This window comes from Argentina silus (genome assembly GCF_951799395.1).
Source record: "Argentina silus genome assembly, chromosome: Y".
Taxonomy (NCBI): domain Eukaryota; kingdom Metazoa; phylum Chordata; class Actinopteri; order Argentiniformes; family Argentinidae; genus Argentina; species Argentina silus.
This window is the reverse complement of record NC_139654.1, coordinates 11,764,403-11,789,669: the sequence shown is the minus strand read 5'-3', so window position 1 is coordinate 11,789,669 and position 25,267 is coordinate 11,764,403. Positions and strand designations below refer to the sequence as shown.

Genomic DNA, 25,267 nt, shown 5'->3' with positions numbered 1-25,267 from the left:
ACCGGATGGCCAGATAAGAGTTTGCTAAAAAAGTACCTAAGAGCCTGCAGAGTTTTGGAAATGGTCTTGTGGACAGATGAGAAAGATTAACATGTGCCAGAGTGATAGCAAGTGTAAAGTGTGAAGAAAAAAAAGGAATCACACAAAATCTCACACACCACCTCATCTGTGAAATATGGTGGAGGGGGTGTTATGGCTTGGGCATGTGTGGCTGCCACTGAAACTGTCTCATTTGTCTTCTTTGATGATGTAAACTGCTGACGGCAGCAGCAGAATGAATTCTGAAGTGTACAGAAACATCTTGTCTGCTGAAGTACGAGCAAATGCTTCCAATCTCATTGGACGGCACTTCATCATACAGCAAGACAACGACCGCAAACATACTGCCATAGCAACAAGGGAGGTTTGGGCCAAAAAGTGGAAAATTCTAGAGTGGTCAAGTCAATCTCCAGATTTAAATCCAATTGAACTTGCATTTCTTTTGCTGAAGAATTTAAGGCAAAGCGACCTCAAAACAAACAAGTGAAAATGGCTGGAGTACAGGCCTGGCAGAGCATTACCAGAGAATATACCCAGCGTCTGGTGGGGTCAATGGGTTGCAGACTTCAGGCAGTTATAGGATTGTCGACCAAATACTAAACACGAGTGCTTTATTTGGACATCATTTTTTCTAATACTCATGGGGCCCTGAAATACACATTTGGAAAACGTTGTACTTTCTAAATAGTGAAACCAATCTGAAAAAAATACATTGAATTAAAGCTGAGAATCTCTACTTTGACCCCATAATAATTGTTTGATTTCAAATCAAGTTTGTTTGAGTACAAAAAACGCTAAAATAAGACAAAATGCTTCCTCTTTCCAATACTTATGGAGGGCACTGTATGTGTGTGTACTGCTGTTGACCAGGAGTTTTCACTCTATAGCAAATGAAAACATACATTTACACGAATAGTTCCCCCCGAAATGAAGGGATTTAATTCCCTTGAAGCCTAAAATAGAGGAGCCCACCCCTTCATTCCAGCCCCCCTGACCTGTGATCCAGGAGACGTGGGAGGAGTAGGTCCTGGATAGCCAATTGGGTGAGACAAAGTTGTGCAGGCCCAGGGCGTACATGCCAATCTCAAAGGCACAGAGGTGCAGGTTGCGGTGGGGTCCCTGGTGCACTTCACTCCCCGACGGCTGGGTGAAGATGGAAGTGGAGCTGTTGCCGCCAGCCTTGATCAGGACCGTCCTGGCCAGCTCAAAGTAGAAATGGGCCGCTGCCTCCGACGGCTGGTTGGGCACATGGGGGGCGTGGCACTCTGGACGACGCCCTTTATACCTGAGAAGGGAGTGGGAAGAGGAAATTCAATGTATTAGTAAGTGTGTTGTGTTGTATTGTATAAGTACATGCATGATCCACTGGTCATTCCCTAGAATAGCTACAACGCCCACGAGAGACAAGCGACACAAAACTGCAAAATTAATGAATGGTCCCTTTGCATATTGCCATTTGCAATACTAGTGTGTCCTATAATCACGTCAAGACATGTCGTGTTCACTTTTTATTTGGTATTAGGAGGTTAGCCATGAACTGTGTGACAAGACGGCACCTCCTACGGCTGCCACAGTGTGTTGGTGCGCACTTTGTTTGTTTTTCGTCTTTAATTCCGTTAATTGTGATTCCACTCTGAGGGACGAGATACTTAACATCAGGGACTCAACACCATTTGATTTATGTCCCAACTTTCTCGCCTCATCTGTGAATTTACTGGACATTCTGGTCAAAGGTGCTCTGGCCCTTGGCCAAGCAGTGAGGCGGAGACGGAGAGGTAAGCGCACCGGGGCTCTGGTGCGCTTCAGGGAGGATTACGGTCACCTCTACCGGGAATACTCCTCTCAAATGTCTGCTCACTGTGCAACAAAATGGACGAATTGCATCTTCTTATCAGGACAAAGAGTGACTTTTCTTTTGTGAGAGACTTTTGTGTTTCACGGAATCGTGGCTGATTGAATCTACACCGGACAACTGACGAGGAGTACAACTGCCCGGATTCCAGCTGTCACGTGCGGATCGCGACCCGACACTTTCACGCAAAACGAAAGGTGGAGGGATCTGTTTCTACATAAATCAACGCTGGTGCAAACTTCTCCTGACCTGGAATCATTTTTCGTCACCTGCAGACCGTTTTATTCTCCACGTGAATTCACTTCTTTTATATTGGTTGGCATCTACATCCCTCCGCAAGCTGATGTGAAAGTGGCTCAACGTCAACTCATCGACCAAATATTAGGAGTGGAGAAAAGGAGAGAGAACACGTATTCCCCAGTTATTGTCCTTGGGGACTTTAACAAGGGCAACTTAACTCACAAAAACTCCCTAAATATAAGCAGTTAATCAAATGCCCGACCAGGGAGGAGAAGATTTTGGATCACGCTCTTATTCATCTGATCCTGGCATAGAGGCAGAAATTAAAACTTTCTAAACCTGCTGTGTGTTGATCAAAGAATTGGAGCAGCAAAGAAGCAGTGGAGGAGCTCTGTGACTGCCTAGATACCACAAACTGGGACATTTTTAAGATTGCATCCAACAGCCTGGACGAATACACAGAGTCTGTGACGTCATACATCAGCTCCTGTGAGGACAGGTGTATTCCAACACGCACCAGGGTGAGTTACAACAATGACAAGCCCTGGTTAGCAGCAAGACTCAAACAGCTACTGTAGATTCGACAGACAATGGAACAGTCCTGACTCTGACCCACACAACCAACCCCCCTCCACAGCTATCACACCTCTTCTTCCCAGCCTGGACAGAGACACTACCCCCCGCCCCCCCCCCTACATAATGGACCAGCCCAGCCCCCCCCCCACCATCACACCTCTCTCCATCCAGGAGAGAGACGTCAACAAACTGTTAAAAAAACAGAACCCCCGCAAGGCAGCTGGACCAGACGTTGTCTCCCCCTCCACAGTGAAGCACTGTGCAGACCAGCTGTCTCCAGTGTTTACGGACATCTTTAACACCTCACTGGTCGAATGCATGGTACCTGCCTGCTTCAAAACATCCACCATCATCCCAGTTGCCAAAAAGCAGAGTATCAGAGGCCTACAGACCAGTCGCCCTGACCTCTGTGGTAATGAAGACCTTTGAGCGCCAAGTGCTCACCCACCTCAAGGCCATCACCATCCCCCTCCTCGACCCACTGCAGTTCACCTACAGAGCCAACAGGTCTGTAGACGACGCAGTCAACATGGGACTCCACTTCATCCTCCAGCACCTAGACTCCCCCGGCACCTACACCAGGATCCTGTTTGTGGACTTCAGCTCCGCATTCAACACCATCGCCCCAGCTCTCCTCCAGGACAAGCTATCCCAGCTGAGCGTGCCTGAGCCCACCTGCAGGTGGATCACTGACTTCCTGACAGACAGGAAGCAGCACGTGCGGCTGGGCAAGCTTGCCCCGGACCATCAGCACTGGAGCCCCACAAGGCTGTGTGCTCTCTCCTCTACTCTTCTCCCTCTACACCAGGGGTGCCCACACTTTTTCGGCTTGAGAGCTACTTTCAAAATGACCAGGTCAAAATGATCTACCTACATTAAAAAATGCTATATATATATATATATACAGTGGGGGAAATAATTATTTGATCCCCTGCTGATTTTGTTAGTTTGCCCGATTACAAAGAAATGAGCGGTCTATAATTTTTATGGTACTTTTATTTTAACAAATAGACACAGAATATCAACAAAAAAGTCCAGAAAAAACACATTATATAAAGTTATAAATTAATTTGCATTTGATCGAAGGAAATAAGTATTTGATCCCCTACAAACCAGCAAGAATTCTGGCTCATACAGACCGGTTATATGCCCATGAGGCACACAGATTAGTCCTGTCACTTTAGGAAAAGTACTCCTAATCTCTGCTTGTTATGGGTATAAAAGACACCTGTCAATAGAATCAATCTCTTCCATTCCAACCTCTCCACCACCATGGGCAAGACCAAAGAACATTCAAAGGACATCAGGGTAAGAGTTGTAGACCTGCACAAGGCTGGAATGGGCTACAAGACCATCAGCAAGAAGCTTGGTGAGAAGGAGACAACTGTTGGTGCAATTATTAGAAAATGGAAGAAATACAAAATAAGAATCAGTCGCCCTCGGCCTGGAGCTCCATGCAAGATCTCGCCTCGTGGGGTAAGGATGATCATGAGAAGGGTGAGGGATCAGCCCAGAACTACACGGGAGGAGCTTGGTAATGATCTCAAGGCAGCTGGGACCACAGTCACCAAGAAAACCATTGGTAACACACTACACCGTAACGGATTGAAATCCTGCAGTGCCCGCAAGGTCCCCCTGCTCAAGAAGGCACATGTACAGGACCATCTGAAGTTTGCCAATGAACACCTAAATGATTCAGAGAAGGCTTGGGAGAAGGTGATGTGGTCAGATGAGACCAAAATTGAACTCTTTGGCATAAATTCGACTCTTCGTGTTTGGAGGGAGAGAAATGCTGAATGCTACAATCCCAAGAACACCATCCCCACCGTCAAACACGGAGGTGGAAACATTATGCTTTGGGGTTGTTTCTCTGCTAAGGGTACAGGACGACTTCACTGCATTGAGGGGCCAATGGACGGGGCCATGTACCGTAAGATCTTGGACGAGAACCTCCTTCCCTCAGCCAGAGCACTGAGGATGGGTCGTGGATGGGTCTTCCAGCATGACAATGACCCAAAACATACAGCCAAGGCAACAAAGGAGTGGCTCAAGAAGAAGCACACTAAGGTCATGGAGTGGCCTAGCTAGTCTCCAGACCTTAATCCTATAGAAAATTTGTGGAGGGAGCTGAAGCTTCGAGTTGCCAAGCAAAAGCCTTGAAACCTTCAGGATTTGGAAAGGATCTGTAAAGAGGAGTGGACCAAAATCCCTCCTGAGATGTGTGCAAACCTGGTGACCAACTATAAGAAACGTCTGACTAAGTCATGTTTTGCTTGAGGATCAAATGCTTATTTCCTTCGATCAAATGCAAATTAATTTATATAATGTGTTTTTTCTGGACTTCTTTGTTGATATTCTGTCTCTATTTGTTAAAATAAAAGTACCATAAAAATTATAGACCGCTCATTTCTTTGTAATCGGGCAAACTAACAAAATCAGCAGGGGATCAAATAATTATTTCCCCCACTGTATATATGAGACATGGTGAAAAAAAAGTCCTCCTCCCATTCCGCATGGAAGTGGTAAGTTTTTGGCTTCTTACTTGGTCCAGCTCCCCCACTCATTTTTATATCCCTTCTTGAGTACATATAAATTGGAAGGCTAACTCGGTCACTTAGCTCGCTGGAGTTTAGCGCGTTTAACCGCGAATGCATGGTGACACGTGACCCGTAGAAGAGAAGCGATCTCAGACTGGCCGCATTGTACGTCAATCAAGTGGCGCACTCACACTGGCTCAATTGCCTCGTACCGTGCTGAAGCACAAATGTCCGTCGTAAAAAAAGAAATCTCGTCGTAATACGACGTGATTTTTTTTTATGTCAAGCGATCTACCCGCACTTCTCTCGCGATCGACCGGTCGATCGTAATCGACGTATTGGGCGCCCCTGCTCTACACCAACAGCTGCACCTCCAGCCACCCTTCTGTCAAACTCCTGAAGTTCGCGGATGACACAACCCTCATTGGATTCATCTCCAATGGTGATGAGGCCGCCTACAGAGAGGAAGTTGACAGCCTGGCTTCCTGGTGCAGCCAGAACAACTTGAAGCTGAACGCCCTAAAAACTGTAGAGATGGTAGTAGACTTCAGGAGAAGCCCAGCCCTAACCGCCCCTCTCATCATGTGTGACTCCCCCAGTTAACACTGTGGAGTCATTCAGATTCCTGGGGACAATAATTTCCAAGGACCTCAGGTGGGTGTAGATCACCTCCACCATCAAGAAGGCCCAGCAAAGGATGTTCTTCCTGCGGCAGCTGAAGAAATTCAACATGCCGCAGAAAGTGATGGTCGAGTTCTACACGGCCATCATTGAGTCCATCCTCAGCTCAATCAATCAATCACCATCTGGTTCGCTGCCTCCACTGCCAAGAACAAAGGCAGACTGCAGTGGACCATTCGGTCAGCCGAGAAGGTCATCGGCTGCAACCTGCCATCTGTCCTGGACCTGTTCCACTCCAGGACCAGTAAGAGAGCAGGAAAGATCATAGCTGATCCTTCCCATCCTGGTCACCACCTCTTCCATAGACTTCCATCCGGCAAAAGGTTCCGGTCAATCAAGACCAAAACCTCACGCCACCTGAACAGTTTCTTCCCCATGGCAGTGGGGCTCACAAACAAGCTCCCTGCCTCTCACTGACTCTGGGACTACCACCCCCCACCCTGTCACACACACACACAATGCACTGACAGTGTAATTTATTATTATTTAAAACTATTCTAATTGAGTGTACATGCCCCATACCCGTTTCACAGCCTCTAGCCTCATTGCCTCGCACAGCCTACAAAATATATTGTTTTATTGTTCTATTTTGTAAATTTGTTATTGCTATTTTGTTAATATTTTGCTATTTTGTAAATTCTTTGTCAATATTTGCTATTGTTTTTTATGTCCCATGCACCAACCTCACCAAGTCTATTTCCTGTATGTGCAAATACACTCACCGGCCACTTTATTAGGTACACCTGTTCAACTGCTCGTTAACGCAAATATCTAAATCAGCCAATCACATGGCAGCAACTCAATGCATTTAGGCATGGTCAAGACAATCTGCTGAAGTTCAAACCGAGCATCAGAATGGGGAAGAAAGGTGATTTAAGTGACATTGAACATGGCATGGTTGTTGGTGCCATACGGGCTGGTCTGAGTATTTCAGAAACTGCTGATCTACTGGGATTTTCACGCACAACCATCTCTAGGGTTTACAGTGAATGGTCCGAAAGAGAGAAAATATCCAGTGAGCGGTAGTTCTCTGGGCGAAAATGCCTGGTTGATACCAGAGGTCAGAGGAGAATGGCCAGACTGGTTCGAGATGATAGAAAGGCAACAGTAACTCAAATAACCACTCGTTACAACCAAGGTATGCAGAAGACCATCTCTGAACGTACAACACGTCGAACCTTGAAGCAGATGGGCTACAGCAGCAGAAGACCACACCGGGTGCCACTCCTGTCAGCTAAGAACAGGAAACTGAGGCTACAATTCACACAGGCTCACCAAAACTGGACAATAGAAGATTGGAAAAACGTTGCCTGGTCTGATGAGTCTCGATTTCTGCTGCGACATTCAGATGGTAGGGTCAGAATTTGGCGTAAACAACATGAAAGCATGGATCCATCCTGCCTTGTATCAACGGTTAAGGCTGGAGGTGGTGGTGTAATGGTGTGAGGGATATTTTCTTGGCACACTCTGGGCCCCTTAGTACCAATTTACATTTACATTCATGGTATTTAGCAGACGCCTTTATCCAAAGCGACTTACAACAAACACATTTGTTTAAGTAAGTGAATCATCTATCCAACAGTCATCATAAGACAAAGTAATCAATGCTCAACACCAGGGGCCATTGGCAGTCGTAATGCCAGAAGCCATTTATATTTATTATTATTTTATTTTTTTAATTGTTTATTAACAGGAGAGAACTTGTACAGGGAGGGTAGTGGGGGTGAAGAGGTCTTAGGAAGGACTGTTAAGATGTAGCCTGAAGAGATGTAGGTTTTCAATCTACGGCAGAAGATCGGTAGTGACTCTGCAGTTCTGACAGTGAGGGGGAAGCTCATTCCACCAGCGGGGAGCCAGGAAAGTGAAAGGCCGTGACCAAGTGGCATGGCCGCTGTATCCACGTTTCGGTGGCAGTGCCAGGCGGGCAGCCGAGGTGGGAGAGCGGAGTGATCGTGCAGGGGTTTGGGGGCTAACCATTGCTTGCAAGTAGGGAGGGGCTGTTCCCTTTGCCGCCCGGAAGGCAAGCACCAGGGTCTTGAATCTGATGCGATCTGCTACGGGGAGCCAGTGGAGGGTGCAGAGGAGGGGCGTGACATGGGAGAATTTGGGGAGGTTGAACACCAGACGAGCGGCAGCGTTCTGGATGAGCTGCAGAGGTCTGATGGCGGAGGCGGGGAGTCCGGCCAAGAGTGCATTGCAGACGCACAACAATTGAGCATTGTTTAAACGCCACAGCCTACCTGAGTATTGTTGCTGACTATGTCCATCCCTTTATGACCACAGTGTACCCATCTTCTAATGGCTACTTCCAGCAGGATAACGCGCCATGTCACAAAGCTCACATCATCTCAAACTGGTTTCTTGAACATGACAATGAGTTCACTGTACTCCAATGGCCTCCACAGTCACCAGATCTCAATCCAATAGAGCACCTTTGGGATGTGGTGGAACGGGAGATTCGCATCATGGATGTGCAGCCGACAAATCTGCAGCAACTGCGTGATGCTGTCATGTCTTAAATTCAGACCAAAATCTCTGAGGAATGTTTCCAGCACCTTGTTGAATCTATGCCACAAAGAATTAAGGCAGTTCTGAAGGCAAAAGGGGCTCCAACCCGGTACTAACAAGGTGTACCTAAATAAAGTGGCCGGTGAGTGTATACTTGGCCAAATAAAATAATTCTGATTCTGATACCTGCTGGTGTCAGTGCTCTTTGCCCTAGCTCCACCTCCGGCCCTACGAGAGTCGCTGGATGACGAGGACCCCAGCGAATCAGATGAGGAGCTGCTGATACTGTCACTGTCCTGGCCCCTCCCCCAGGAGGCTGCAGCCCAGCCCCCCCTGAGTGGACGCCGGCTGAGGGTGGGGGAGCTGTCGGAGGTGGTCTCGGGGGCACTGCTGTCGATGCTCCCCATACCTGGAACACAGAAGACAAAGGATCTCTCAAACTTCTAGGCCAGCATTCACATCCAAGGTCTAAGGTGCCAACTTTACAATAATTCCAAGTCAGTGGAAAAGTGTTTAATTGGCAAATCTCAAATTTCACCCTATTCTCCATGTAGTGCACTACTTTTGGCCAGAGTCATATGGCCTCAGTGAAATGCAGTGCACACTACGAGTGATGGGGTGTAATTTGAAAGACAGCCAGCGTCTGGGTGGTCATGGGTACCTGTATGTTTTTTCTTCTGGTGGACCGGAGAGCCCCAGCAGCGCCCGCTATATGCCCCCCGTCCTCCCAGCGCCAGGCGGCTGGGCACTGTGCCTTCGGGTTTGAAGGGGGCAGCCTCACTCAGCTGTTCACATGACGTGTGTTGGGCGCCATCTGCCAACACGGTAACGAGAGTGGTGAGAATTGAGAATGCTGAATCAAGAATAGTGACAGTTTGAGAAAAACAGAATTCCACTGATTGACCTTTGACAATAGTTTAGCACGGCTATGCCTCATGGCACAGTACGTTTACTCCTCAGGAAGCACCTCAAGGTCACTGTTGTTCACCATGACATTTCCCTGAGTGAAGAGGTGCCAGTGTGAAAACTTCAGGCAGGGGTGAAACTCTTTCTGGGATGAGGACATGACTAAAAACACACTGACACCCGGTCTGTAGACAGACATTACTCCTCACCTTGCACTCTGGCCTCGCTGATGCCTTGTCCTGCGACGGCGTTGTTGTTCTGCATTCCTCCACTGCCTCCGAGCTCTGCCTGCTGTCCCGCTGCCCCCCCTCTGGCTGTCTGCACAGAGTTGGAGGAAGAGGAGGAGCCAGCCGCAGTGGCAGGGCAGTGTTTGGACACCCCTCCGGCTGCACCTCCAGCCCCGTGGGCATGGGAGTGGGTGGTGTGCTTTGACAGACTCCTCTGGCTGTTGGCCGCAGGCTTGCTGGAGTAGAAGGAACTCAGGGTCTGGGGCTTGTGGGTCTGGCTCTCCCTATTCAACAGCTTGTCCAAGATCTGAAAAAGAGGCGATAGGAGAGTGGAGTGTAGTCCACCAGCCTGCTGACATTTCACAATTCACACACAACTCAAACATTATGTAGTGCCTAAATTATCATTTTGCTAATTGGGTTTCGTAATTTAAGATTAAGATCCATAATCTCACAACATTATTAGAATTGAACTGGAGTAGAGTTTTTGGACTGGTTTTCCGCTGGTGACCTTGCATACCTTTTTCAGCTTGCTCTGGCAATCTTTGTATGTGATAATGAGGGTTAGAGCCAAGTCTCCCTTCTCTCTCCTGGTGCTCTCACACAGCAGTGGGTGCTCTGCCTCGCTAACTGTGGTCTTCATACCTACCAGAGAGACAGGGACAGGGGGGTCAGAGAGAGAGAGAGCGAGATTGGGAAATAGCAGCAACAGCGGAGAAAGCGGTATAATATTATTACATACACTCACCGGCCACTTAATTAGGTACACCTTGCTAGTACCGGGTTGGACCCCCTTTTGCCTTCAGAACTACCTTAATTCTTTGTGGCATAAATTCAACAAGGTGCTGGAAACATTCCTCAGAGATTTTGGTCCATATTGACATGATAGCATCATTGTTGCAGATTTGTCAGCTACACATCCATGATGCAAATCTCCCGTTCCACCACATCCCAAAGGTGCTCTATTGGATTGAGATCTGGTGACTGTGGAGGCCATTGGAGTACAGTGAACTCATTGTCATGTTCAAGAAACCAGTTTGAGATGATGTGAGCTTTGTGACATGGCGCGTTATCCTGCTGGAAGTAGCCATCAGAAGATGTGGTCATAAAGGGATGGACATGGTCAGCAACAATACTCAGGTAGGCTGTGGCGTTTAAACGATGCTCAATTGGTACCAAGGGGCCCAAAGTGTGCCAAGAAAATATCCCCCACACCATTAGATATTTGCATTAACGAGCAGTTGAACAGGTGTATCTAATAAAGTGGCCGGTGAGTGTATATCAACAAATCAATGCTTTCTTAACCTGAAAACGGTGGTCTACCACAGCGGTCTACCACATTGTGTAGGTGGGGAGTGTCGGACTCTTACCTAGAACTGCTACAGCTGCCTCAAATCCCAGTTCTTCATCTCCCGGCATCTCATTGTTACGGTTACGGCTGGGCGGACAGGAGCCCGTGGGGGAGACCACTGTACAAGCAAAATAGACACACAGGGACGGATGGGAGAAATATTTATTACTGGAAGTCAAACCTGGGTGATGGTTGTATGCAAGTACACATTCAGATCTCAAAATCTCAGTTTGTGTTCCATGTTTGAGATTCGGAGTGGTTTGAGAGAATCTAGCCAACTGCATTTCAAGGTTTAGGTGTGGCGAGAGAGACTCACCTGGGGTACACAGCACATCGAATATGAAGCTCGCCAGCATGAGGGGGAGGACTGGCCTGTAGTCACAGAAGTTGCCGTCTCTGAACTGCTCGGCCCGGTCCCGGATGAATGTCATCTCCACCAGCCCCAGGGGGATCTTCTTCAGCAGAGCCACCACCTCCGACTCCTGGTACGCCAGCTTCACCTGAGACACGGACGTGACACAGATGAGGTTCAGAAACAAACACAAACCTAATATTTTATTAAAGCATCTTGCAAACCACAAAGCACTAGCCTGACCTCAAGGGCCTTGGTGGAGGCTGGGGGCCTCTGCAGCTCCAGGGAGAACATGCCCGTGCTGAAGGCCAAATTGTGGAGCTCCAGCCGCTCGCTCAGCACAGTCAGCAGAAAGGCTGCCTTGGACAGGGTGTTGGTGGCCACCTGGGTCTGCCTGCTGGTCGACACCTTGCTCTTCTTCCCCTGGACGGAAAGAGAGAAAGAGAGAGAGAGAGGGGGGGGGGGGGTAGGTAGGAGAGGATATCAGGGGAAACCGCTGGGTATGTAGACTGATTTGGTGAAGACAGTCATGTGCCATTCTTACTATTCACATATGTTTGCATGTGGCTGATACAATGACAGTGCTCTCAGAACACTCATTTACAGTTGAATGAGCATGCCTGGTGGACATCTTGAGGATATTGCACATCACCTGTTGATAACACTTGTTGAGACATTCAATAGTGTAAATTCCTATACTATTGTAATGTATATAGTATTCAGGGGTGCAAACTGGTGATGGCCCAAAAAGGTGACACATTTTTTGCCCGAAAAGGAAGAAAATGATCAATGCGCAGCACCCAGGCCCCTTCCCATGATGCATGCTCCATTTTTCTATACAAGCTCTGTTCAAGTGACACATAAAAGCCTATCCGATTCATTCAGACCTACTATAATGAAGCAGTGCTAGCAGTCGCATCTATTCGAATTTTAAAGATGTATTTATTTTGCGAAATGACAAATAAATTACATTAAGTGACATACAATACCCCCCCACCCCCCCCCCCCCCCCCTTCTTCAACAGGGCCTGTTGTCTGTGAGCCTTGTCCTTTGTGCCTGCAGAGGACCTTGTCAACCTTTGAGAGCTTCACATCTTCTCTCTTGAACATCTGGATGGCTGTCTGACCCCTGGAACTGAGGGCATACTTGGTTGTCTGGATTGCAATGAAGATTGCCATGCTCATTGTGGTACTTTTGTTGTCAATGATGTCTCCCATGGCGTTGAATCCACCATGGGTCCATGGAAAATGGAGAGAGCCCCTTGAACCACATGGTTTAGGCTTGGGTACCTACCAGTGTCAATGACATTTGCCCACCAGTTCACCATGTTGTCACCATCAATGTACAGGGGAAGGGTGGAATCCACCTTGAACTTTACCAGTGGCACGTCACACTGGGGTGGCACCAAGTGGCCCATCATCCCTGCCAGCTGCTTCAGGAGTATGCCGGTTTCTGAGTGGCCTCTCACCAATGGGTCCAGAGCAGACAGTGATTGTAGGGTCCTGCTGTTCAGTGGCAGCTTTTTCTGCATATAGGCATGCAAAAAGCTGCTGTGGACATGTACGCAGTCTTCACTGTGTCGAGAAACTGCAGTACACTCTGGAAAACATAATCAAAATAAAACGATTGCAATTAAATCATTTTACCTAGAGAAATGGATTAATGTTTGATTTGCCATTTCCAATACATTTACTAACCGGATGAAGTGGATTTTCTGCCTTCAGTTTCTCAGCCACCGGTCCGACATACAGCTCCCAGAGAGGCAGAATTTTGTCCCTGAAATCCATCTCCATGAGCTTCTTTGGTGTGGTGTGAAGATGCTCAGCCTTAACAAAGCACGCCATGAAATTGGTGACCACTCCCAGCTGCTTGTCATGCAGCTTGTGAACAAGGGTTTGGCTGCCCTGTGAATAATTGTGGCATGTTATTCTAAAATACTACAACAACTCTATTACCATACACAGACATGACTTGCAGTTGAGGGTCTGTTTATATCACAATCTAACTGATGAGACCATACAAGGATAAGCCTATTTAGTTTATCTATCAGAGATTGATAATTCACTTTACAATACACACCTGGAACACCATCAGATACTCCTTCAGGATGGGAATGACGCCAAGGTAAATGCTCAGCTGGAGGTCCGTATTGCAACTCTCAAACCAGAGCTTCTTCACCACCCTTTTTTTTCTGTCCTTCCCAACTTGCGTAATTCCTGGAAGAGAGAGATAAAATACAATATGGCTTTTGGGCTACATACAGTATACAAGAGGACTAATCACATAAGATTGTGGGGGCTGAATCCCCCTTTAAATCTGTCTAAACAATATGAGGTCCATTTCAGCAATACTGACCTTTGCCCGCTCACCAACACTGTGGTCCTTGTAGACCTCCTCTAGGACTTCTTTATAAAAGGTCTGGTCTGCCTGACTGAGAAATCCGAAGTACAGCACCTTGTATGCAGGCAACATTCGGCGAGTGCTGATGCCCACATCACATGCCGAAAGCCACCGATGCACTACAAACCACTGTGGGTTGGTGCCTGGAATGCCCATGAACTCATAGATCTCCATATTTCGCCTGAAAACGGGCAAAAAAAAACTTAGGCTTACTCTTATTAAGTCTATTTGCCATTATACAATGAGTATATTTCCGGTGTAGGCATATATTTCACAATATCTATGACAATTACCTAGCTGCTCGAGGTGGTGGCCAAAGTGCGCAGCAAACTGTTTGGCGGCATTGTGGATATGGTGGCAGGAATCTCCAACATCCAGGAGGTTCTAGCAGTCCTTTGCTCTTATTCTGGTCTCTGGCCCGGATTTGCTCCCTCGCATTACGTTCCAGGAGTCCACTGACCATGTTGGCAAGTGGGATTTTATGGTAATTGAAAAAGGTCACTAGGGCCCTTTCCAAATGATCAGCAGTCCCCTTTAGGACTTCAATGGAGCCAAGGTGTTCGACTACCACATGCTTCAGCTCCTAAGTAGTAGCTTACTAGAATTGACAGCACCCTTCTTATTGCAGCTTGATGTGCTCTCATCAAAGTTGATTGAGAAGGGGCTTGACCTGGTGCTCTCAAACGTCCTCTCTGAGAAAGTGTGCCCCAGGCCCTAGACCATCTGTACATTGCTTCACCGCTGTTTATACTGCTTATACCAGGGGTGGGCAAACTTTTTGACTCGTGGGCCACAATGGGTTCTAAATTTTGACAGAGGGGCCAGACCAGGAGCGGATTGAGTGTTTTGGTGACCCACCTCATAGGAGAAATAAATATATCATGGGATATGTAGAAAACATGTGCTTTAATATCAATTGAAAATGAACGGACAAGAGTTACGGCTTGCCAGTATGTGGAGCCAGCATGCAATAAAAACACTTAAAACAGTTCAAATTTAAAAACACAAAAATAACATCCATCCATCCATTTCCAAACCGCTTATCCTATGAGGATCGCGGGGGGGGTGGAGCCAATCCCAGCTGACATCATTGGGCGAGAGGCGGGGTACACCCTGGACAGGTCACAAAAATAACAGCACAGCAATAAAATCATTCAATAAAAGCATGCATTATAAAATCCCCAATAAAAATATTCACCTTGTGACACATTCCTTAACAGAAATTATGTGTAACATGTAAGGTTTATTGAACAAACTATTTTTCAAATGCATTTTTTACATAACACAACAGAGAAACTTACTTTTAGTTTCAGTGGGAACAGTGTTGTTGGTCTCCCTTTTTAGCCAGCGCATCAAAGTCTGGAGTTAGTTTTGTTGTTGCGATTCTCAGGATGGATCTGACGTGTTGGTCTGTTAACTTGGATCTGTGGCTGGTTTTGTTGATGTTCATGACGCTGAACGTCTGTTCACACACGTAGGTCGAGCCGAACAACGCCAGCATCTTCTGTGCCGTCCTCCGGAGGTTTGGAAACGCGGCTTCATTAAGTGAAGCATAAAAGTCATTCAGCTTAAGAGAGGTGAACTTCTCTTTTAAGACGGGGTCAGACTGCAGATCGATTAGTTCCAGCTGCAGCTCCTCTGGTGCTGGTTCAGGGTCTTGTGACAATGGACAGGCCACCAACTGAAGCGACTTGTCAATTTTCTCAAAATCAGAAAACCGACGGCAGAATTCTCCGAGCAGCGCATCCAGTGACTCGCTGTATTTCTTCACTTTTGCGCCGGCCTCTTTCAGCGTGGCTAGTGTGGGAAAATGAGTGAATGACTTATTTGAAATTTGCCTGGAGAATAAAGCCAGCTTGGATTTGAAGGCTTTCACGTTTGTGTACATGTCGTGCACAAACCCCTGTAGCTTCACGTTCAGCTCATTCATATGTGAAAATATGTCCACAGCAAACGCAAAGTCACAAAGCCAGTTCTTGTTGCTCAGCTCAGGAAATTTGTCGGCCTTCCCCAGTAGCTCCAGAAATGCACCGATCTCCTCTTTGAGCTCCCACACTTGTTGAAAGACTTTGCCCAAACTTAACCAGCGGACACGGGAGTGATAAAGTAGGTCCTGGTGGTCCGCATCAGTATCCTCTAGGAACGTAATGAACTGACGGTGCTGAAGTCCCCTTGCTCGTATAAAGCTGACAAGTTTTACAACAGGATTCACAACATGATTCAGCTGTAATACTGATTTACATAGAGCTTCCTGGTGGATGATGCAGTGAAGGAAAATAACATCCTGGTCAGGATTTTCATCTTTCACTTTATTCTGGATTCTCCTCAGCAGGCCAACATTTTTCCCCGTTAAATTTGGAGATCCATCTGTGGTGACATTGATGAGCTTACTCCAAGGGATCTTCATATTTTCGATGACAGCAGACACCCGGTCGTACAAGTCCTCTCCCCGTGTCTTTCCTTTCAGAGACTCCATTGTCAAAAACTCCTCCGTTATTTCAAAGTTATCGTTAATCCCTCGGATAAAAATGAGGAGCTGAGCAGTGTCTTTTACATCGTTGCTTTCATCCAGTGCTAATGAATATAACGTGAACGACTCTGCCTTTTTATTTAAGTCGCTGGTTATAGCTTCATCTATCAGTTCCACACGGCGAGTCACTGTCCTGCGTGATAAGCTGAGTTTTTCAAATTTGTCTTTACTTTCAGGACACAAGACACCTGCTGTCTCCACCATACATTTTTTTTAAAACTCGCCCTCAGATAGAGGCTTGCTGGCTTTTGCTAATTTGAATGAAAGCATAAAACCTGCCTTGGTACTTGACTCATGAATGGCAGCTTGACGATGAAGATTTTTTTGTTGAGTCTGTAAATTAGCTGCCAACCTCTGCGCAGTAGCCTCCCGTTCTTTCGTTGACTGCTTGCTAGCATAGTTAGCGTGCTTTGTGGCAAAGTGCCGGCTGATATTATATTCTTTAAAAACCGCGACAGTCTCTTGGCATATCAGGCATACAGCAGTTGATCGGTATTCGGCGAAAAAATATTTCGTTGCCCACTCTTTATTAAATACTCAACATTCTGTGTCCACTTTCCTTTTCTTAGCTCCGCTCATCTTTACAGAAAGGCTGAGGGGTGAAAGAGTAAAGCGCAAACGTGGAGTAATACGCCTCACCTCAACAAAGGTCACTGTATCTAGAGTGCGCCACCTAACGGGAAAACGTGAGAATTGCAGGGGAAATAAAACATTAAACAGGTTTATTAATATAACTTCAAGTTCGGCGGGACGGATTAAAAAGACAAAACGGGCCGGATGTGGCCCGCGGGCCGTAGTTTGCCCATGCCTGGCTTATACTGTTTATATTTTTTAGTACTTTTATTTTATTCTATTTTAAAACGTTGCAATACTCTGTGGCACTGTCACTTTTGCATTTCACTGTATACTTGTATGCACGTGACAAATAAAAATTCTTGAATCTTGAACTCTTGATCTTGTACGAGGCAGCAGTCCGGGATAACTTCATGCCCCCCAAAGCTGGTTTATCCAGAGCCGGTGTCTGGGCAAGCTCAACGATGACAGGAGCAATAGATAGGGGGAGGGAATGTTCTGCAATGGTTCCAAGAACCATTGCCTGGGAAAAACATAAAAAGGTAAAGCTGACATTCTAATTCAATACTGCAATTCACTGTACTATGGGGCATCTATGGGGGATTTCCTATTCTGCTTATCAAAGTCTAGGCTAAAGACTTTATATACATAACAACTAGCACATACTGGCTAACCAACACTCACCTCTGCATTTGCTATCCTTTCAAACAAGGGTACTGGCACCTTCACTCTTTCCCTCATCTGCTCAGGGCCCTGCATTGATGGGCCCTGCTGTGATGGGCCCTGAGTTGCTGACATTGATATAACACTGTGTGTGGTCATAATAGTCACCACCTTTTGGCTACGTTTTTCAGCTTTACAGTGTGCCAAAAGGGCATGGGAGCCCTTGGCAAAATGTGCCGTGCCGTGCTCGTCAATGGAGAAGCGCCATAGCTAACTGTAACAAGATCCGTGACACAGAGGCGGACTCGAGGTTCCTGGTGTGGGAAAATCCCGTTTATTTTATAAATGTTTCTCAGGACTTTCCGGTCCCCGCTTTCCAGCCGTCCTCTCCCAAAGCAGAGGCACACACATCTTAAACCATTTTGTTAATGAGGCTTCATTCGCAACAGGTGCGCAACGAAGCCTCGTTTTCCTAAACCCCGGCCACGGTCCTGTAGCTCCCTCTACAGGCCGAACGCTGCATGTCCCCCCACATACCCCCACCGCGGACACGCCGGCCGACAGCCTACTCCCCCCCCCCCCTGCACGGGAGAGGAAGTCTGCCACGACGATCTGCGCCCCCGGTCTGTGCACGACCGAAAAGTTGAAGGGCTGCAACGTGAGATACCACCGGGTGATCCCCGCGTTCACATCCTTCATGCGGTGGAACCACTGGAGGGGAGCATGGTCGGAATAGAGGGTGAAAACGCGACCCAGCAGGTAGTAGCGGAGGGCGCCGACCACCCACTTGATGGCGAGGCACTTCTTCTCCACCGTGCTGTACCGGCCCCTCCCTCTCCGATAGTTTGCGGCTCAGGTACAGCACCGGCCGGTCAGCCCCCTCCACCCGCTGGGTCAGCACTGCTCCCAGGCCTCTATCCGACGCGTCCGTCTGTAGGGAGAAAGGGAGGTTAAAATCAGGCGCAGAGAGGACCGTTTCTCCACAAAGAGCGCGCTTAAGGGCCTCGAACGACCCCTGGCACTGGCCCGACCATTGGACCGGATCCGGGGCACCCTTCCGGGTGAGGTCCGTCAAGGGACTGGCCAGCTCTGAAAACCCCGGCACAAACTGCCGGTAATAGCCAGCCAGCCCCAGGAAGGCCCTCACCTCCTTCTTAGTCTTGGGCCGCGGAGAGGCGGCGATGGCCGCAGTCTTTTCAACCTGCGGCCGCACCTCCCCTCGACCCAAGTGGTGCCCCAGATACCGGATCTCCCTCCGTCCGATCACGCACTTTTTCGGGTTGGCCGTCAGCCCCGCCTGCCTCAGGGACTGCGGAACAGCAGCCACACGCTGCACATGCTGTGCCCAGGTGTCACTGTAAATGACAATGTCATCCAGGTAGGCAGCAGCATAGGCAGAGTGCGACCGCAGAATGCGGTCCATGAGGCGCTGGAAAGTGGCTGGGGCTCCGAACAACCCGAAAGGGAGCACCGTGAACTGATACAACCCTTCGTGCAATCCAATGTCGTAAAAAATTTGGCCGTGCCAAGCCGGTCCAAGAGCTCGTCAACCCAGGGCATCAGGTAGGCATCGAATTTGGAGACTGCATTAACCCTTCTATAATCCACACAGAACCGTATAGACCCATCCGGCTTGTTGACAACCACGATGGGGCTACACCAGTCACTGCGGGACTCGACCACACCCAGCTCCAGCATGGCTTTCATGGTGGTAAGCGTAGTCCAACCGGGCAGGGGAGAGAACACGTCAGCGAACCTAGCTTGCAAATCTGCAACGTCCGTGGCCTGGCTAGCAGAGAGATGGTTATCAATACCGACCGGAGTGCTAACTTTTGATTTTGGGACTTCCGGTCCGAACTCATCTCTCTCTGGAATTATTGTAGCCAGAGCAACAGTGACCAGTCGTTCCATTTTTTAAGGAGATTTACGTGATACACCTGCAAGCTATCCCCCCGGTCCGAGAGTACTACCTCATAATCCACGTCCCCCATGCGACGTGTGACCACAAACAGCCCTTGCCACTTCGCGAGTAATTTCGTGCTGGAGGGGGGTAACAGTACGAGCACCTTGTCTCCCAATGTAAATTCTCGCAGGTTAGTTCCCCTGTCGTTTCTGTGATTTTGACGCTCATGGGCTTGCTGCAAATGCTCGCGTGAGATAACCCCTAGGGCGTGGAGCGTTGTGCGCAAGTCCAGGACGTACTGAATCTAATTTTTACTGTCGCTAGACCCTTCCTCCCAATTTTCTTTAAGAAGGTCTAGGACACCCCGGGGCTTACGCCCGTAGAGTAATTCAAACGGGGAAAACCCGGTGAAAGCTTGGGGAACTTCCCGTACCGCAAACAGCAGGGGATCTAGCCATTTATGCCAATTCCGACTATCCTCGCGCACAAACTTCCGGATCATTGATTTCAAGGTCCGATTGAACCGCTCACAAAGGCCATCGATGGCCAGGTGGTAAACACTGGTCGAATCGCCTTGATGTTCAACAACCCGTATAGTTCCTTGAGGGTGCTTGACATAAAATTGGTGCCCTGGTTGGTGAGAATCTCTTTCGGGATTCCCACCCGGGAGATCACTTGAAACAATGCCTGCGCTACACTCATGGCAGAAATATTGCGCAGCGGTATTGCCTCTGGGTATCGGGTTGCGTAATCTATCAAAACCAACACAAATCAATATCCCTGTGTACACCGATCAAATGGCCCGATAATATCCATGGCAATGCGGTCGAATGGGTTCTCGACCAATGGTAAGGGCCGCAAGGGGGCCCGTGGAATGGCTGGGGGATTTACCAATTGACATTCGCGACAGGAAGCGCACCACCTACGCACCTCTGCCCGAATTCCCAGCCAATAAAATCGAGCCATTATACGGTTTAGTGTCTTATCATATCCTAAATGGCCCGCCATGGGGTTGAAATGAGCCGCCTGGAAGACCATTTCCCGGCGGCTACGGGGAACCAACAACTGGGTTACTTCCTCCTGACTATGCGAGTCACGACTCACTCAGTATAACCTGTCGCTGATGATCGCAAAATAGGGGTGGGCGCGCAGTGTCCGGCCGTACCAAAGTACCATCAATCGCTATCACTTGGTCATAGGCCGATCGTAGGGTCTCGTCACGAGACTGCTCGAGGGGGAAGTCACCTAGCAACGGGTAGTTCGGCGGGGAAATCTCAGGTTGAGACCCCCCCGCCGGCTCCTCGGCAGTGTCGCGAGGCGTCGCCTCACACCTCCCTCTCTGTCGTGCACGCACCCCGGTAGCCCGTTTTACTGCTTGAGGAAACCTCTCCCAATCTACACCCAGAACAAGGGGATGCGTGAGGCGCGGGCTAACCGCCGCCTGTACACTATGCTTTTTTCCCTCATAATGGATTTGGATAGCGACCACAGGGTATTCGTGGATGTCCCCATGCACACACTTCACCAACACCCTCTCTGCCTTTAACAATGCCCCCGGTCGAACCAGGCACTGCTGGATCATGGTCTGCATGCAGCCCGAATCCAAGAACGCCTGGTGCGTATCATGTTGTATCCTTACCGGACACAATACACCTGTCCTGGTCCGGGGGGAGGGCCCGGTATGTTGCCGATGCGGACCACCTGCCCCACCTCCATCACTGGGCAATCCGCCTGAACATGGCCCGGCCGTCCGCATCGCCAACACACCCCCCCCCTGGTGCTTCCTGTGGGGCCAGGGCTGGTTCTCGATATGCCCTCCCCTGCCATCTCGTCCTCGGTGCGGGCGCCGGCCTCTCTCCTTCCGGTACCACGGCTCCTTCCGGGCGCCGGGGCTCCCGTGGTGGCAAGGAGGAATGGTCCTCCGCCAAGCTCATGGCGGACGCGAGATCCTGGGGCCGGTGGTACTGGACCCAGGCGGCGGTTCGGGCCGGGATCCCCATGAGGAACTGCTCCATCACCACCCGGTCCCCGACCTCCTCCACCGAGCTGTTGCTCGGGTGCAGCCACCGCCACGCGCTGTCCCGCAGCCGCTGGGCGTAGGCAAAGGGCCGGCTCATCTCCTCCATCATCAGGGCCCGGAACCGGCGACGGTGTTCCTCCAGTGTGAGGCCCAGGCGGTCTCAAATTGCCCGGGCTAGGGAGGGATAATCCCGTTGGGCGGCCGCTGGCAGGCTGTGGGCAGCAAGCTGCGCCTCACCTGACAGGAGGGGCAGCAGATAGGGTATGCCCACTCGCCGTCCGGCCACCCCGAGATCCTCGCCGTCCCCTCGAACACCGCCAGGAACGCCTCCAGGTCGTCCAGGTCCCCCATTTTCTGGAGGTGGACCTTGGGGGGGACCTTGTGCCGACCCGGGCGCCGGCCCCGCCTTGATGGCCCCAACGAGCTCCTGGAGGAGGGTACGGTCCTCAGCCCTTGCCGTCGCCATCTCCCCCACCGCGGCCTGTTGCTCCTGCTGGAGGTGGGCCTGCTGCTCCAGTACGAGGGCCATCCTTCCGATGGCCGCGATTAACGCCTCCATTTTCCTCTGCCTTCACTCTGTGTCCCACGTTGGGCGCCACTGTAACAAGATCCGTGACACAGAGGCGGACTCGAGATTCCTGGTGTGGGAAAATCCTGCTTATTTTATACATTTTTCTCAGGACTTTCCAGTCCCCGCTTTCCAGCCGTCCTCTCCCAAAGCAGAGGCACACATATCTTAAACCATTTCGTTAACGAGGCTTCATTCGCAACAGGTGCGCAACGAAGCCTCGTTTTCGTAAACCCCGGCCACGGTCCTGTAGCTCCCTCTACAGGCCGAACGCTGCATGTCACCCCACACTAACTTAGCTAGCTACCTTAGCAAGCTACAAGAAACCTAAGTTGACAAGCCAAGCTAACCTTTACACCCACATAATTACTTCGAAAACAGGTTGCTTACCGTGAGTGTGTTCTCCACGCTGCCTGGAAGTTTAGCTAGCTGCCTGAAGCAGCTAAAAGTTATTTCAACTTTGCGGCACGAAGCGGTCTATCGAGCAGCAGCGGAGTTTAGCCGACAGGAAGATGTTAGCTCGCGCATCATGGGTGATGACCCCAAGTAGATTCACGACACAACAGAAAATGTGTTATGCCTACTCGCAGATGACTTGTATAAGACGTAGCCCCCTCCCCCAGATCCACACAATTAACATGGATGACCTATTTTGAGGTAAAAACAGCAAATTTCGCCAAAAGGTGACAAGTTTGTACCCCTGAGGATAGGCCTATAGGCTTCCCCCATCGATGTCTCTGATGTTCTACTGTTGGGAGGATATTTAAGGAGAACAGAACATGTTGGGTTAGACCTGTGATGGGCACCAATCTCCTGTCCGTCATTGGCACAAATAGCATCAGACTTATGGTAAAACCTCCATTAGTTTACAGCTGTTTGTATTTCTTTGAAACTATTAAATTGTTTAATTTTTTTACACTCTATTCTCATTCCTATTTGCCTCAATGTGATGTTGTGCACTAGCTAGAGGTTCTGTTAAAACAGCACGACATAATCATGACCAGGTTCTTACAGTTCACATTCATGTCTAATGTTCATGTGCATACAGTGCCTATAGAAAGTCATCGTACCCTGTGAAATCTTTACCTTTTGTCACATTACACCCTGGAAATTAAAATAAATCAAATCTAACTTTTTTGAGCTGTATATACACATAAATTCTGGACAATTATTAAAAATTAATTAGTGAAATACCTAGTTTGGGTTAAGTGATCAGCCCCTTAGAGTATACCATTATACACTTGCTCAGGTGCAACCAATCAACTTCCAGATCAAACACCAGGCTAATTGCCCCCCACCTGACATCAATTGTAGTGGTTTTGATTACTTCAGAATAAAACCAGCTGTTTCTTGAGGATTCCACTACTAGAAGTGCATCGTTCTGCAAAGAATTCACCATGGTTGGAAAAGTACTTTCAAAAGGCCTCCGGGATAAAGTTGTAGGAAGGCACAAGTTAGGTGAAGGCTACAAAAAGATTTCGAAGGCTTTAGCTATCCCTCTGAGTACCGTTCAGAGCATCATTAAGAAGTGGAAGGCGTATGGCACCACCAACACCTTGCCTAGATCAGGCCGTCCGTCCAAACAGGATGGCGACTTACAAGTCTTTATGGCTGGGACTGGTCTGTCTGTGCATGTGACAACAATCTCACAAGCTTTACACAAAGCTGGCCTGTATGGCAGGGTAGCAAGAAAGAAGCCTTTTCTGAAAAAGTGCCACAGTCAGTCTCGTTTGTGCTATGCAAAAACACACCTGGAAGATTCTGTTGCCATGTGGAAAAAGGTTTTATGGTCAGACGAGACTAAGATTGAACTTTTTGGACTGAACTCCAAGCGCTATGTTTGGCGAAAACCAAACACAGCACACCACCCAAAACACACCATACCTACTGTGAAGCATGGTGGTGGCAACATTATGTTGTGGGGATGTTTCTCTTCAGCGAGGACTGGGCAATTGGTCAGGATTGAAGGGAAAATGGATGCTGCCAAGTACACCCAAATTCTTGAGGACAACCTGCGTCCCTCTGCTAGACAGCTGAAGATGGGCAGGTCATTCACCTTCCAACACGACAACGATCCTAAACATACCGCCAAAAGAACAAAGCAGTGGCTTAAGGATAGAAAGGTGAATGTCCTTGAGTGGCCAAGTCAGAGCCCTGACTTAAATCCGATAGAAAATCTGTGGATGGACTTGAAGAGAGCAGTCCATCGCCGCTCACCACGGAATTTGACTGAACTCGAACAATTCTGCAAGGAAGAATGGGCAAATATTCTCCAATCTAGGTGTGCAAAGCTAGTAGAGACATATCCAAACAGATTGATGGCTGTAATTGCAGCAAAAGGTGGCTCTACAAAATATTAAAATCAGGGGACTGATGACTTTTCCAACCCTGTTATTCTTGTTTTTCATTTTTTTATACATTTTCAGAACTGTCGCCTTTTTTTTCATTAGTTTGATGTTGTATGGCTAAATTTGTACATAAAGCTGGAAAAAGCTTTTTTTTTTTTATGGGTTTTGATTTCAGGCTGTACGACAAATATAGTAACTATTTCAAAGGGGTATGATGACTTTCTATAGGCACTGTAGGGATTGATGAGAGGTGTTTAAAATGGGACTAATATACCTTGGTCTGGGGCTGCTCCACCTTCAGGTCCGGAGGGTTGGCCAGCAGGTCCCCAGCCAGCTCCACGGCCAGCCTGCATGCCTCATTACTGTAGCCGTGGGCGTAGAGGGCCTCTGCACACGCAAACAGCACCTGTGAGGGACACCATCACAGCAGACAGAGGCATAGTTCATTGTGTGCTTGTTGTAAATGGTAGGGTTTTATGATATGGCACTGCACTTTTTCTGGTTTGCACTTAGTGGCTTATGGGCGTGTATTGTATAGTGTTGATTGTTTGTTTTACAGGTTCTATTATATTTACTATCCATTTATATACAGTGCCCTCCATACGTATTGGAAAGATGTTGTCTTCTTTTAGCTCTAATTCCTATGAGGTTGAAGTAGAGATTATCAGCGTTAATTCTATGTTTTCTTTTTTCAGATTGGTTCCACTATTTAGAAATTACAACCCTTTTTATATATAGTCCCCCTATTTCAGGGCTCCAAAAATATTGAAAAAAATCCTATAATGTCCAAATAAAATACTCATGTTTAGTACTTGGTCGACAATCCTTTGCACGCAATAACAGCCATCTTCCGTTGTTGTTTGTTTTGAGGTCTTTTTGCCTAGAATCTTATCAGGAAATGAAATGTATGTTCAATTGGATTTAAATCTGAAGATTGACTTGGCTATGATGATGTTTGGGGTCATCCAATGAATTTAGAGGCAATTAAGACAA

General features: G+C 48.3%; 2 protein-coding genes across 6 annotated transcripts in view; both read right to left on the bottom strand.

The window, feature by feature from the left end:
• LOC310823783 (zinc finger SWIM domain-containing protein 8-like) overlaps window positions 1-25,267 on the bottom strand; it is a 100,404-nt gene that overhangs the window by 32,570 nt on the left and 42,567 nt on the right. For all 5 annotated transcript variants that reach the window (XM_083696636.1, XM_083696632.1, XM_083696633.1 and 2 more), the window contains 9 exons: window positions 24,549-24,680; window positions 11,513-11,692; window positions 11,234-11,417; window positions 10,937-11,035; window positions 10,087-10,211; window positions 9,549-9,873; window positions 9,095-9,247; window positions 8,620-8,842; window positions 1,035-1,324 (listed from right to left, as the gene is read on the bottom strand). In XM_083696636.1, the coding sequence (XP_083552762.1) occupies window positions 1,035-1,324; window positions 8,620-8,842; window positions 9,095-9,247; window positions 9,549-9,873; window positions 10,087-10,211; window positions 10,937-11,035; window positions 11,234-11,417; window positions 11,513-11,692; window positions 24,549-24,680 (1,711 nt within the window). The remainder of the gene's footprint in view (window positions 1-1,034; window positions 1,325-8,619; window positions 8,843-9,094; window positions 9,248-9,548; window positions 9,874-10,086; window positions 10,212-10,936; window positions 11,036-11,233; window positions 11,418-11,512; window positions 11,693-24,548; window positions 24,681-25,267) is intronic.
• Window positions 14,682-17,943, bottom strand: LOC310823785 (general transcription factor II-I repeat domain-containing protein 2-like). The gene is made up of 2 exons (XM_083696638.1): window positions 14,971-17,943; window positions 14,682-14,782 (listed from the first exon to the last, which is right to left on the bottom strand). Exon 1 carries the CDS (start codon window positions 16,401-16,403, stop codon window positions 14,979-14,981), a length of 1,425 nt encoding a protein of 474 aa, XP_083552764.1. The 5' UTR covers window positions 16,404-17,943; the 3' UTR covers window positions 14,682-14,782; window positions 14,971-14,978.

Coding starts and splice junctions, on each gene's coding strand:
- LOC310823785 (XM_083696638.1), bottom strand. CDS start 16,403: ATGGTGGAGACAGCAGGTGTCTTGTGTCCTGAAAGTAAAGACAAATTT.